At 48.9% G+C, this 14,003-nt stretch overlaps 1 protein-coding gene across 1 annotated transcript; it reads left to right on the forward strand.

Moving 5' to 3' along the window:
- Window positions 1-607: 607 nt before the first annotated feature.
- On the forward strand, window positions 608-10,760 carry LOC122389557 (protein masquerade-like). The gene is made up of 9 exons (XM_043381714.1): window positions 608-1,855; window positions 2,712-3,590; window positions 4,002-4,190; window positions 5,068-5,218; window positions 5,477-5,588; window positions 6,738-6,847; window positions 8,741-8,896; window positions 9,396-9,550; window positions 10,230-10,760. The coding sequence occupies exons 1-9, from the start codon at window positions 641-643 to the stop codon at window positions 10,440-10,442; spliced, it is 3,180 nt and encodes a 1,059-aa protein (XP_043237649.1). The 5' UTR covers window positions 608-640; the 3' UTR covers window positions 10,443-10,760.
- Window positions 10,761-14,003: the final 3,243 nt, after the last annotated feature.

A 14,003-nucleotide genomic window follows, 5' to 3' on the forward strand; every position in this document is an offset into this window, starting at 1 on the left:
TGCCACTGGGGGCCGTATATACGCCTGCCCGGTGTCAATGATGCCCAAGGACAAACGAGCAATGTCGGCCTGGGCTCCACTGGAATGTCGCCTCCAATAAGCTTGTTTGTTCGCTGATTCGCTGGCGGTTTCGTGTAACGACAGCTCTATCAGCTGGCTGTCTTCTCGGGCGTACAATAGGTGGGCATTTGTCCTTCCCCCAAATTGACGTTCCTAAGCCCGGCACGTCGCGTCGGCCGGTGCCAGCCTTGACCGGTCCTCTGCGCAGTATAGTAGTAAACACGGAGCGCAGTTGACATCTCTCTCCATCCGGCTCTACGTCAGGTGGGTCCGCAGTTAGTCGACGGCAGGTGATTGCCTGTCCCCGCAGCGGCTCTCAGAGCCCTCGGTAGCTTCGCCGTAAGCCGGCAGTTCTCCGCTGAAACAGCTGAAGTCACCCCGCTGATTGCTGGGCCCGCGGCGGCGCAGTTCCGCAGGGCCGTCGGGGTCGCCGCCGGTGACACTGATGACGTCATGTCGCGACTGACGTCACTCAGAGGATGACGCTGGGGAGCCGGCGGCCCCAGAGGAGACCAGCTTTAGACTCCAACCGGTCGGACAGGGGGACAGTCAGTCGACGGTAGACGGCGCGGCGGTAAACATGAAGCACTCCACCGGTCTCTTGCTGCTGCTATGCACAGCGGCGCTAGTCAGCAGCCTTCCGACTTCACTCCATGGCGGGGAAGAGGCCCTAGAAAGACACGAGGAGCAACCCGTCCAGCCAACGGGGGAGTATCAGCGTCAACAGCTGTACGATCAGCAGGCCAAGGATCAGGACCGGCTGCTGAATGACAGGCAGCAGCTGATGCATGATCAGGAGGAGCAGACGGAGGACCAGCAGAAGCAGCTGTCCTGGCAGAACCAGCTGACGGAGCAGCAGCAGAAGGACCAGCAGCAGCTGCTGAAGAACCAGCAGCAGTTCTTGAGGGATCAGCAGAGGAACCAGAACGAACAGATCCTGCAGCTGCGCCAGAGACAGGAGGAGAAGGTGCTGCTTGACAAACAGGAGGAGATCTTACGACTTCAGAGCCAGCAGCAGCAGGCGCGAGCCTCCGAGGAACACAACATTCCCAACGCTGATGGGTCCGCAAAGGAGTCCTTAGAGGCCGGCGCCGATGAGCTCGTATCTACTCCCGTTACTTTGATATCTGAATCTGCTGCTCCGGAGCCGGTAGTTGTGGGTACTGTCGAGGAGGAGCCATCTAGCTCCGACCCAAGCTTACCGTCCATAGAGAACCTGCTGATTTACGGGGATAGCGCTGAACAAGCTACTGATGGCGCCGTCCATGACAGTAATGATATCCGCGCTGGCAGCGCATCTGTCAGAAAGATCGTCATTGCCAATGCTCTGAGCGACAGCGGACTGGAGGGACAAACCGCGAAGCTGGCTGGGTCATCCACTGGACTAAAAACGCCAGAGCAAAATGAAGAGGAGAGTTTGACCACAGGTGAAGAGCCGAGAAACCTGGCTGAAGAAGACGCTCCTGGTTCTGAGGCTGAAGCTTCCAGAGATGTGTTACCTCTTGACAACGAAATGGAACTGAATGATGCTATTACTGGGGCAGAAAAGAAAGCTGTACCCGAATTGAAGCAGGAGCAGCCGTTTGTTGAAAATTCGCCGGATACGGCCGAGCCAGAGGCCTCGAGCGTCGAAGATAGTCCAGATCATCCGGTCGATGAAACTGAGATTGACGGGACGAAAATGATGCAGGCTCCGGCTCAGCCTTCTCAGTGGAACCCTGTCCAGTGCGTCTCGGGCTCCGTTTGTTTGAAGAAGACTGATAACTGCGACATGGTCACGAGCCCTTCTGGCGAGGTAAGGATCTAAGAGGGTGTTATGTACCTGAGGTTGAGAGCGAATGAATGGTTTAAAGAGTGATTTAAATAGAGCGGTTCATACTCTTTAAGATAAGTAACAGAAACTCTGGTAAGTGATTTAAATAGCAAGATCGCCTTTCGCCTTGCTGTGAACAATGAACAACCAAAATGATCATTGTTGGTTGCAATCTAAGATTGAGTTTATTAAATTGGGTCATATAAAACGTTTACTTTCTCCACTCTACATCTAACGGTCCTTGGAAACTGGTTTGTTTGAAGGTAATAACGGTTTTATAGAAAATTATGCCTTTTTTTCTCCGGGAACATACAAAAATGATTTTTTTTTATGAGTTTGTAATATGACTTAACAAGTCTTTGAATTAGATCTCGCTCCGGGATTAACGCTTATGGAAAAATAAGCTGGGTATTGGGTAATTTAAGATCCCCAATCATTGACGACAGCGATTCATAAGGATGCATTGCCTCATATTGCAACCCAACGTGAAATTTGATAGCTATTGCACATACCGTTTAAGAAATCTGCCTTCGGAAAGTAGCCCGTTAAAAATATCGCTATATCTTTGTTTGAACTCAATGAACTATTTGGTTTAAACCACTAAGCCACTGAGTGAAATTATCCAAATGGTTTTAGTATTGTGCGTGCGCGCTTATGTAACCCCATAAATGCTTTGTTTTGCAAACCTAATGCACGTACATTGCATACATGCCTAATTCTGCGTTTCCGACGCAACAACCTTGAACAAGTATTTATCGCATGCCGCTGAAATTTAGTCTCCGTTTCCGTCGACGTGATGGTTGGCTCACCCTCGCCTGGCCGCGTGTCTTTATTGCAGAACTGTGTGACGGCCGGGGGTGCTCTCGGAGTGTGCTGTGGCTCTGCCGGCGACCGGTCCGCCTCGGAATCGGCTCAGACCGGGCCACCACAGACACCGGCTGGACAAACTGCCCCCGGTCCCGGATCAGCTGTCAGCTCTGAACCCATCTCTAGTCCTGGATCACCTGATGAGGCTAAACAGACAGACAGCAATGGATCATCTTTCATGTCCGAACCAGCCCCTGCCCCCGAACCGATTCCTAGCCCTGAGCCGACTCCTAGCCCTGCACGGAACCCTAGCCCTGAACCGATTCCCAGCCCTGAGCCAGCCCCTAGCCCAAAACCAACTCCTAGTTCTGAACAGACTCCAAAATCTACACCAACTCCTAAGGCTGAGCAAGTATCTAGTGCCGAGTCGGCTGCCAGGCCTGAACCAGCCCCTGGCCCTGAACCGATTCCCAGTCCTGAACCGACTCCGAGCCTCGAATCAACAGTGGGGTCTCAGCCAAGTCCGTCGAAAGCGTCAATTCAGAAGCTGGATCCGATTCCTCAACCTAAACCAACGGCAACTGGCCTCAAAACGGAAACTTCTACACCAGTAGCGACAACTGTCGAAACTGAGCCAGAAACCATAAAAACTCAACCACCAACTGAAAGTCTTGAACAGAGCCTCCCTAAGCCCAAGCCGTCAACATCCGATTCTAAACCAGCGTCTCCCCGACCCAAACCAATCGTCAAAGTTAAACCTTCCACCGGTCGACCTGGGGAGACGACAACCGGGTCAGAAATCATCAAAACGGCGAACAAATGCCCTGAGGAGCTCGAATGTGTTCAGCGTCAGCTTTGTCATACCAAGAGCCCCGTCAACAGATCGCGGTCTTCTTCTGCCGCAGCCCAGGTAAGAAAACAAGGGGGCGAAGACCAGCTTTGATGCTTAAATGCCATCACATACTCCGCTTAAATAGTGCACACAAGGAGACATTAATAGAAAACAGCCCATATCTGTTCTTAATATTCTCAGCAAAACACCGCCGTAAACAGTCCACGAGTACAAACAAATGCTAGTGCATTTGTTTGTAAATCCGCTGATCGTGGACCGCGGATCATCCGTCTCACTCTCGCGGAGAGTTGCAAGGTACGATGTAGCAGCGCTCTCCGCTTGCTTAGCTTATTGCCCACACCATGGACATCAGACGACTCACCGCCCCTCCCGTTCTATCTCAGAGTGTAAAACTACCGTGCAGTTGTTACTAAATCAGTGTCGGATAGCTTCTCGTTCTTATCGTCACGTTTCTATCCTCTGTTGCAGTCTTGCCTTCTGCAGTCCGGTGCTTCGGGAATCTGCTGCCATGAAAGAAAGGGGACAGAGATTCTTTGCAATTTTAATGAAGAGTGCGTCGAATCACAGTTCTGCGGAGACAACGGCTTCATAATGACTGACGAGGAAATAGAGGCGAGCAATCCCGCCAAGAAGGATCAACTGGGATCATTCAAAACGGTGAGATGTGTGCTTATGTTTGTAGAGCCATGCAATAATTCAAATGAATATAATTGTAATTATATATTTTCGTTGATCCCAGTGACGTCCACTAGCATCTGTGGTTAAAGCTTTTCGAGGTTTACCACGAACAAACCTCTTATCCGTTTGGCGGCGGCCAGCGGGCTATATATCATCTGATGCAGTTCTGACAGCGTCACAGCGTCTGCGGCTCGTCCGTGACGGATTTTACGTTTCTCCCGCGCCCATTTGTGTTCGCCACAGCTGCACTGCCGCTGTTAAACACTCATGGGCTTAGCCGCTCGTATGTACGGTGTACGCCTATCGTGTTCGAGGAGATGGACGGCCTCGTCGCAGTTTATTGCCGAGTGTTCTCGGAAAGGTTCGACGATTCTGCGAAGCTGAAGGCTGTTGCTGCAGTGATGGAACGGCAAGGCCGTTTAGACGTCCCCGTGCTCTCAGAACAGAATTCTGCCGCCACCAGATGTCCTGAGAATAAGAAAAGCTCACTCCCGATTTGTTTGTCCTTATACCTACAATAGTTTTGAGTTCAGCTACCCGGTTACAGTCATTTTTTTACATTTTTCCTGTTCTGCTTTTTTACCCGTATTGGCCTTCGGGAGCTGTTTAAATTTTAAACTAACTATAAGTATACATTCAATACACTTTCTATCCAGCCAATGCATTTTTTATATATAAAATGGTCTTTATTCTTATTTGAATAATTCAGTCATAATTCAACTCTCAACAGACGCTGACCCTTCCATCAACATAACGCTGAAATACTTCCGTGTTCTCCCTAGCCTCCCCGACGCCCTGCGTACCGTATCTAACCTGCACCTGTGCCCCGTATCTGACCTAACCCTCCCCCATGCAGTATTGCCGCGTGCCGTTCGGCGGTCGGGGCGTGTGCTGCCGCCAGCCGGACCCCGAGTGGCCGGCCGATACGCCAGTGCCCCGCTGCGGCCACAGCCACCACATCCGTCTGCCAGGGGATGAGGACAAGCACGCGCGCGAGACGCTGTTCGGTGAGTCCGGGCGATCCCGTTCCGTGACATGGGGCTGGGGTCGTCGTGATGGAAGTGCTTTGGGAAAGAGATGTGAAACTGTCTGTGGTCTGTTAAAAGGTAACGTGACGTTCAGGTCACTTAAGAGTCTTTTACACGGGCTTCGCTTTATTTATTCGGTGTCTTGGACTTACTTGGATTGATGTATGTAAACATTGGATGATAATGGTTGTTGAATTACGTTTCAACGGTTGTCGATGTTTTTGCATGCTATTGCAGGCGAGATTCCGTGGCAGGCGACTATTTTCGAGAAGGGCACGAATCGCTTCATCTGTGGAGGCACCATCGTCAGCGCTAAAAATGTCCTCACCTCCGAGCACTGCACTCAAAAGTAAGGACAAAACATTCTCACTTCCTAGCACTTAACACAAAAGTAAGGACACATCAGTGTTATCTCCGAACATTGCACTCAGAAGTAAGGACAAATATTATTACCTCTGAGCACTGCGCGCAAAAGGACAAAAACACCTGCACCATCAAGCATAAAGCACTGCACTCAAAAGTCAGGACAACAACATTCTAACCTTTGGGCACTGCGCTCAACATTATTACATTTTTAAGTCCTTCCGCTCAGCTTCGAACCTGCTCATAATCACGTTGGTTTATGAATATGAAAATATTTACCACCACTCCACTTCCTCTTTTAAGCTGCATACACTTGGATTTACATTTTTTATTAAATATCAACAGCCACTGACTTATCTGCGTAAATCGTTAACTTCATAATTACGGTTCTTACTACTTTTATCAGAGGTATAATATATTGGATTTTTAATGCAGATGGCGTGATTTCAGAAGCTCAGCTTAGGGGCGCTCAGGGAGCTGCTCAAGCCGACCACGCATACGCAATGCGTAATGCGCATACACAATGCGTATATTTTAATACCTCTACCGTTTTATTAATTCTTACATTTCATGTTCTATTGCCGCCATTTGATCCGCTGACGTCTTTCGGTTGAGAACATATTTTCATAAATAAGCTCTTTTTTGCCAAGCCGGCTCTCCAAGTCACAATAAGATGCCGCCAGCTTCACCGAGCCTGAATGACGTCCGTAGACTGAACAATATGTGCTAATCCGACAGATAATGCTCGTCAGTAAACATTTCGGGCTGCCGACACGGCGCTCGTGTTAGCTGACAAGTTATAAATCAGTCTCCTGAACGGTTTTATAACTCACAGTACCATCTCCAGTCTGAGCATTACGCGGCTATGATTTGAATTTTTACGTAGGTTCGACTGTGCAAAGTACTCAACATGTAAGTACCAAATCGGGCTTTACCCTATAGCATTTAAGCCAGATTTAGCTGTCAAAGAAGCAAAGACGTTACAAAAGTAATGCTTTAAGTTTTGCCCGTGGGAAGAAAAAAAAAGAATTTTGTCAATATCATGGCATGCAGTTTTAAAAGAAGCCCTTCAAACTCCTGACGACAAATCCGCCCTTTTGAGCAGTCAGTTCTATTTTGATCATGCTGCCGGCAGGTACCACAACACGGACATCTACGTTCGGGTGGGCGACTACATCATCCACCAGGAGAGCGAGCCGCTGCCCCACCAGGACCTGGACGTCTACTCCATCAGAACACACCCACGTAAGCAGAACATCCGCCGGCGGCCTTGGCCGAGCCGTGGCGTCGTGCAGTATCACCCCAGCTCCTCAATCAAGGTGTTAATGTCACAAACGGCGGCGTTAACAATGTTTAGAGAGACCGACGTGACAAACGTATTGTCATAGGTAATGAAGCCTTATCTGAGGTGCGTCGTAGACATTTTGGGCTGTTACGTGGCATTGAACGAAGTGTCGGTGGATATCGTTGTATTGTAATACGATAGATCTACTCACTGTATTTATTTCTTGGGTAATTACGGAGCGAGCGAAGCGAGCGGAGTCTTTCCTTAGATTAACGATGTCCGTGAAGTTAGCGTCAGCAACAACAACGAATACAGCGTCGGATTCAGAATCGCTTAAAAAAACTCATATTAGGTCAATTGGGGGACAGGGAGCAAGAATATGACCTTTATTTGGCCCTAGCTCTTACCCCTTACCCCTTAATCGGCCCTTAAAGGAAGGGGCGCGTCAAAAGTGCCTCAAGGGTTCGTCTGATCGCCAAAATAAGGGTCGCAATCGATTCCCCGGGTCAATATCTAGCCGCAGCCTCGGGTTCCAGATGTGTGCAACTTACCCCTTACCCCTTAGGGCCGATTAGGGGTAAGGGGTAAGTTGCACACATCTGGAACCCGAGGCTGCGGCTAGATATTAACCCGAGGAATCGATTGCGACCCTTATTTTGGCGATCAGACGAACCCTTGAGGCACTTTTGACGCGCCCCTTCCTTTAAGGGCCGATTAAGGGGTAAGGGGTAAGTTGCACACATCTGGAACCCGAGGCTGCGGCTAGATATTGACCCGGGGAATCGATTGCGACCCTTATTTTGGCGATCAGACGAACCCTTGAGGCACTTTTGACGCGCCCCTTCCTTTAAGGGCCGATTAAGGGGTAAGGGGTAAGAGCTAGGGTCAAATAAAGGTCATATTCCTGCTCCCCGTCCCCCAATTGACTTAATATGAGTTTTTTAAGCGATTCTGAATCCGACGCTGTATTCGTTGCTGTTGCTGACGCTAACTTCACGGACATAGATTAACGGAAATTTCTGAGTATGAGCGGCCGGCCGGCCGGCCGTGCGGACGCTTTTGCGAGGCTTATATCTCAGCAACCACTTGACCGATTTACATGCGGTAATTTTTGTAGGGTAGCTTCATTCCTTCTACCAAGTATTGGACTATTCCCGATGCATGTGGGTGACCCCTTATGCGCGTGCCACGTGCAAAACGAAGAGGTGTCAGTTTTGGAATTGTTGCAATATCTCGGTAACTACTAGGCCGATTGCGCTGAAAGTTGGCATGTAGGTAGGCACCCACTAGGCAATGCATATCCATGTGCCAGAGTTCGGGTGCTACTGCACGTGCGCACGTGCAGGGGTCGTTTCCAGATCTCGAGAACGGCTGGACCGATTGCGCTCAAATTTGGTACACAGTTAGGGACCGGTTAGTAGGGTGCCGTGCACAAGTCAGTTGGGACCCATTTTGCACGTGCGCACGTGCAGGGTGCCGCTTCCAGATCTCGAGAACGGCTGGGCCGATTGTGCCCAAATTTGGCACATCGCTAGAGACCGGTTAGTAGGGTGCCGTGCACAAGTCAGTTGGAGTTACCCCCTCGCAATTTCGCACGTGCAAGGCCCACCCTCTCGCTCGCTCCGTTAGTCGCCCCAAAAGGCGTTATACTGGTTCTATAACTGTCTCATAAATGAATCATATCAACCAATATTATGCGTAAGGTTGAGCTTATTTTTCGGCAAAGTTTTTCTTAATCAATGCCTACAAATTGACAAGCTCTAATTACATTTAACGCCAAAGGATTAGCGTCAAATCGATTATTTGTACTTTTAGCACAACACCATGACGTTTTTCATCTGTCATTTTCGCAGGTACGGGAGCGCTGTTTAACGACATTGTGGTGATGCGCCTGGTGGGAAGCATCCAGTTTGACGCGCACGTGCAGCCCATCTGTTTGCCGGAGCAGGACCAGCGCTTCGAGGGCGCCCGCTGCATCATCTCTGGCTGGGGCAAACCGGCCTTCGTCGGTGAGTGGTGAACAGCAATTGACCGGGATCGTTACGACTCCCAATGGGATTTCGATTAATGCGACAAGAAAAAGAAACTATATAGACATCTGAAAGCAAAGTACTGTTATGCAACGGTCTCGGCATAAGCATCTCTTGAACCGTCTGCTGACTTTAAGCAGCAAAGATGTCCACAAAATACTTACATGCGCTAAAATGCTTAGCATTAGAAGCTCATGCGTCGATAAGCTGCTGAATTAATCGGTAAAAGCTTCCCTTTGAGTCACAAAAGCTATGATTTTCAAAGATACCATCAAATTAACTGATTATCAAGATAAACAATCAAATAGTTTGATAAACGTGAGACAATCCACCAGCCTTTTAAGCTAACCGGAGTCTTTAAAGCTCGATACTACACCCTTGAACTTTATTTCGAAACAACATGGTTACATAACACATGATTAGGGCTACTGCCGTCACCAACCGCACCTGAGCTCCGGATATCAATCTTGCTCGTCAGGTAACTACTCGGAGCGGATGGAGAGGGTCGAGGTGCCCGTGGTGAACCGGGACGTCTGTGTACAGAACCTGAGAGACACCCACCTGGGACACTTCTTCCGGCTGGACGACAGCATGCTCTGTGCCGGCGGAGAGAAGGATGCTGACGCGTGTAGGGTGAGTGCGGAGGGTAAGGAGCTGGCATCAGAGGAATCAGGAGGGGAGCGAGATGGAATCATTGATAATGTAAGCTGGGAAGAGAGAGTTATGCAGGCGTGATAAAATAAGTAATCCAGAAATGCAGACACCTACTTTAGAGCCAAAATTTGAGGGTGATAAAGGAGAACAAACACCGACAAGAGATAAGACGGGGGGAGAGGGGCGCAGCTGACTCAAAATAAATTTGGGTAGAAAGATGCAGTCACCCTCCGGTTGAGACTATGCAGAGAAGAGGGGTGCTCGCGACCGCTCGGTATGGTATCGCGGACCACTACCGAGCGCCACCTGCCGGTCTGTCCGCTCACCCCTGCCTCGCCGTGTGCCGCACGGCGACGCCTGTGATCGGCCCTCTGGTCTCTCCACTCACCCCTGCCTCTCTACCCCTCAGGGTGACGCCGGCGGCCCGCTGGTCTGTCTACTCACCCCCTACCCCCTGTCTCACAGGGTGACACCGGCAGCTCTCTAGTCTCTCCACTCACCCCTCACCCCTGTCTCCCACAGGTTGACGTCGGTGGTCCTCTGGTCTCTCCACTCACCCCTCACCCCCTCTGTCCTTCAGGGTGACGCCGGCGGCCCGCTGGCCTGCCTGGCTCACCCAGTCCTCTGGCCTGCTGTTTACCCCGCCTGTCTCCCACAGGGTGACGCCGGCGGCCCGCTGGCCTGTCGCTCCGCCGATGGCTCGTACGTGCTGGCCGGAGTGGCCGCCTGGAGCGTCGGCTGCAGCCGCCACGGAGTACCGAGCGTCTACACGGGGGTTAGTCGGACGCTGTCGTTCACATCGCACTACATCACTGGCGCCGAGTACCATCCGTTTTACAGGAGCAACAACGGCGTTACGCAGTACTACTGAGCGGGTGTACTTCAGAGTACCGGAGGATTATCGATCACTCGGTACTACTCTGACCAGCCCAGCATTATGGGCGACAGTTCTGCTCCTGTGCTGTGCTCTGGGGTCTTGCGAATGCTGGACGAAAAGTGTTTGTTGCCAGAAGTGAGTGTCCTTCACTTCATTTCGCTGTCTTTTTTGTGTGATGGCAGCCAGAAAAGTTAAGCAAACTTCGATCATTCCTTTGTTTGACCGTCTGAGCCAGGCTAACAAAATATAATTTTTATTGCTCTTTTTTTTTTGTTGGGTTAGGCCCTTTCGGTCGACAAGACCATTGCAGAGCCGGAAGGATGATAGGAATTAGGGGGAGACATTGGTCTGGGCAGGCACCCTAGTGAGTCACCGGGGCTGAGCCCGTCCAGAGGACAGGCCACCCAGCCCCAAGGCACTCACTGCACCCGGCTACGGGGTGCGCTCCCTCAGGAGCAGCGGTGCCGCTCCAAGGGAGCAGCCCGCATGAGATAAAGTTGCCTGTCCAGCCCGGAGGGGGGTTGCGGTCAATAATAACAATAACAAATAATAACACTTCGCAAATTAACAGGTAAGACAGTTGACAGCATCATTCCACCGCTAGAAACGACTGACGGAAAAGTACTGACAGACGACTACGAAAAGGCGACATTGTTAAACGACTACTTTGCCAGTCAGGCAAAGCTCGACATTCCAAATTCGCACACCGTACCAATGGACAACATAGGACACACGACGATTCCCACCCTCGGTACAATTGAGACAACTGAGAGAGAAGTCCTACGAATCTTAAACTCCCTTGACTCTAATAAATCCACTGGCCCGGACAAAATCCCAGTAAAAATATTAAAATTATGTGCACTCATCATAGCAGGCCCACTTTCGAAATTGTTTAATAAGTCTCTCGCGTCTGGAATTTATCCTTCAACGTTTAAACAGGCCAATGTGAAACCCATATATAAAAATAATGGATCACCATCTGATTATACCTGTTACCGACCCATCAGTCTTTTATCTTCCCTTTCAAAAGTTTTTGAAAAAATTGTCCACAAACGCATTTATGATCATTTAACAGAACACTTATTATTGACTGACAAACAGAGTGGATACCGGAAAAAGCACAGCACGGAACAACAATTACTTTATTTGACCCATAACATGCACAAATCACTCGACTCAGGACATGACTTCACAGTAATTTACCTGGACATATCAAAATATTTTGACAAGATCTGGCACCAAGGACTATTATACAAATGCAAACATGACTTTGGCATAACTGACTCACTGTTAAAATGGTTGACTTCCTACCTCAGTGACAGACGACAACGAGTGCAAATAAACAACACCTTTTCGAACCAACAAATTGTTAACGCTGGCTGTCCTCAAGGCTCTGTACTCGGACCTCTCTTAGCCTTAATGTATCTTAACGGAATTCAACAAAACATCGACAATGAAATTTTACTTTTCGCAGACGACACATCTCTTCACGCATCCCACTCAACGACAGACCTCCACGACGTAGAACTTTCACTTCAACGCGACCTTGACGAAATATATAAATATGGCAGAAAATGGGCAATTACATTCAACACAACAAAGACAGTCCAGCAAACATTTTCACGTAGAAATAATTTCACAGCACCACGTCTCACATTTGGTAGGAATCCCATACCCATTCATGAAAACCATACTCATCTGGGATTAACATTCTCCAATGACCTACATTTTCACCATCACATCAACAAAATTTGTAAAAAGGTCAACCAATCACTAAGCCCACTATATCCAATTGCACAGTACGTACCCAGGCCCATTCTCGACCAAATTTATAAGACGTATATCAGACCACACTTCGACTATTGCGACACAGTATACGACGGACATATCACGACACACGACGCCATGCGACTCGAGAGACTACAAAACAGAGCGGCAAGACTCGTGACAGCAACCTTATTTAGAACACCAACTGACAAGCTTTTACTCGACTTAGGGTGGGATAGACTATCGACGAGAAGACGCATGCATAGAATAACACTTTATCACTCATTCAACAGCCACGAAGAGTACACACCACAATATATTAAAAATACAATGCCTCACACACGCGCTGAAAACACCGGACGAGTCTTAAGGAATGCCAGTACACATACAACGACACCTAGCCGGACCACTTCGTACCATAATTCATTTTTTCCATTAACGGCTAAACACTGGAATGATCTCCCCGAAACCATCCGATCCCTGCCACGAACATCCTTCAAAAAGACCATTTCTGAGCGGCTGGGGGTGACCAAGCCTCCAAAATTTTATGAAACTGGGTCTAAATTGGGAAATATTTTACACACAAGACTAAGAACCGGAATGAGTCACCTGAACTCTCATCTCTTCCAAATTCAAAAAAGTGAAACATCAATGTGTGCTTGTGGCTTTCCAAACGAGAACGTTCGGCATTATATCCTTGACTGTGCACTCTACGAACCACTAAGGCTAGAAATGTTTCAAACTATTTCTTATCAAATAGGTATTGAGCTAAATGAAATTTCTCCTAAGCAAAAACTTGACTTTCTTATTCACGGTGAAACTCTGGACGATGAGAGCGGCTGCGCGGTCGCACATCTCTTTCAAAAATTCATTTTATCATCAAACCGGTTTACAGAACACTAAATTCAACACCAAGATACCACCTTGATCTAGGTTGTCAGGCTGCGGTTGGACGTGGCGCTCCGGGCTGACCGTGCGGTGGCTCGCGCACACTGCTTTACTGCTCGGTGTCTGTCGTGGCGGCGACAGCCAACTCGTATACTTTGAGTTTTGCCTATCAAATGTTTTCTGTATCTTAATTTTAGGATCTCATCTGGTATGTTTTTGTCTGTTTGTTTGTATTTTCTTCTTCCAGAGTGATGCTCAAACTCAAGCGCTTTGTGCTTTTGCATCCCTCTGCTGCATTCTTCCGGAATCTTTCTGTCTTTGATAATAAACATTGTGTGTGTGTGTGTGTGTGTGTGCGGCGTGGAGGAGAAGGATTTCAGTATCCCGAGGATAGAAGCACGGATGGGTATTATTGCTCTTCATCACAAAAAGCACCTATCTATCGCCATGCTGGTGCCCATTGCGCCATTTGTCTTCCGTATCGCATGCAATATAGTTCGTCAAATGTCTCAATAGACGAATGAGTCCGTGTACCGTACACTCAGCGTGTAAATGATAATTGCTGGGACCTGTATAACAGCATTTGATGGAGCCTTGTACCTATGATCGATAGAATGTCAAACTCAACTAGCAGGATTGTCATGAGTACCCAGCCTAAGAAGTGAGGCCGCTGCAATTATTATCTATCTGTGAACCTCAGCTCCGTCCGAAGTACGGGACGTATTGAGCGAGTAATGTCACTTGTCTGGAGCGAACAATGGAAATGGAGACGGCGCCTACATGTGACGACGCGGATGCTTAAAATAAAATCACCTATTGTGCTACGAGGAAAATACCAGCCCTGATAACCCGATCAGACGGCCGGCCTGGAGCTTACTGTTTAGCGATCATTATTTAACA

Source organism: Amphibalanus amphitrite, unplaced genomic scaffold, assembly GCF_019059575.1.
Source record: "Amphibalanus amphitrite isolate SeventyFive unplaced genomic scaffold, NRLGWU_Aamphi_draft 000019F_arrow, whole genome shotgun sequence".
NCBI classification, from domain to species: domain Eukaryota; kingdom Metazoa; phylum Arthropoda; class Thecostraca; order Balanomorpha; family Balanidae; genus Amphibalanus; species Amphibalanus amphitrite.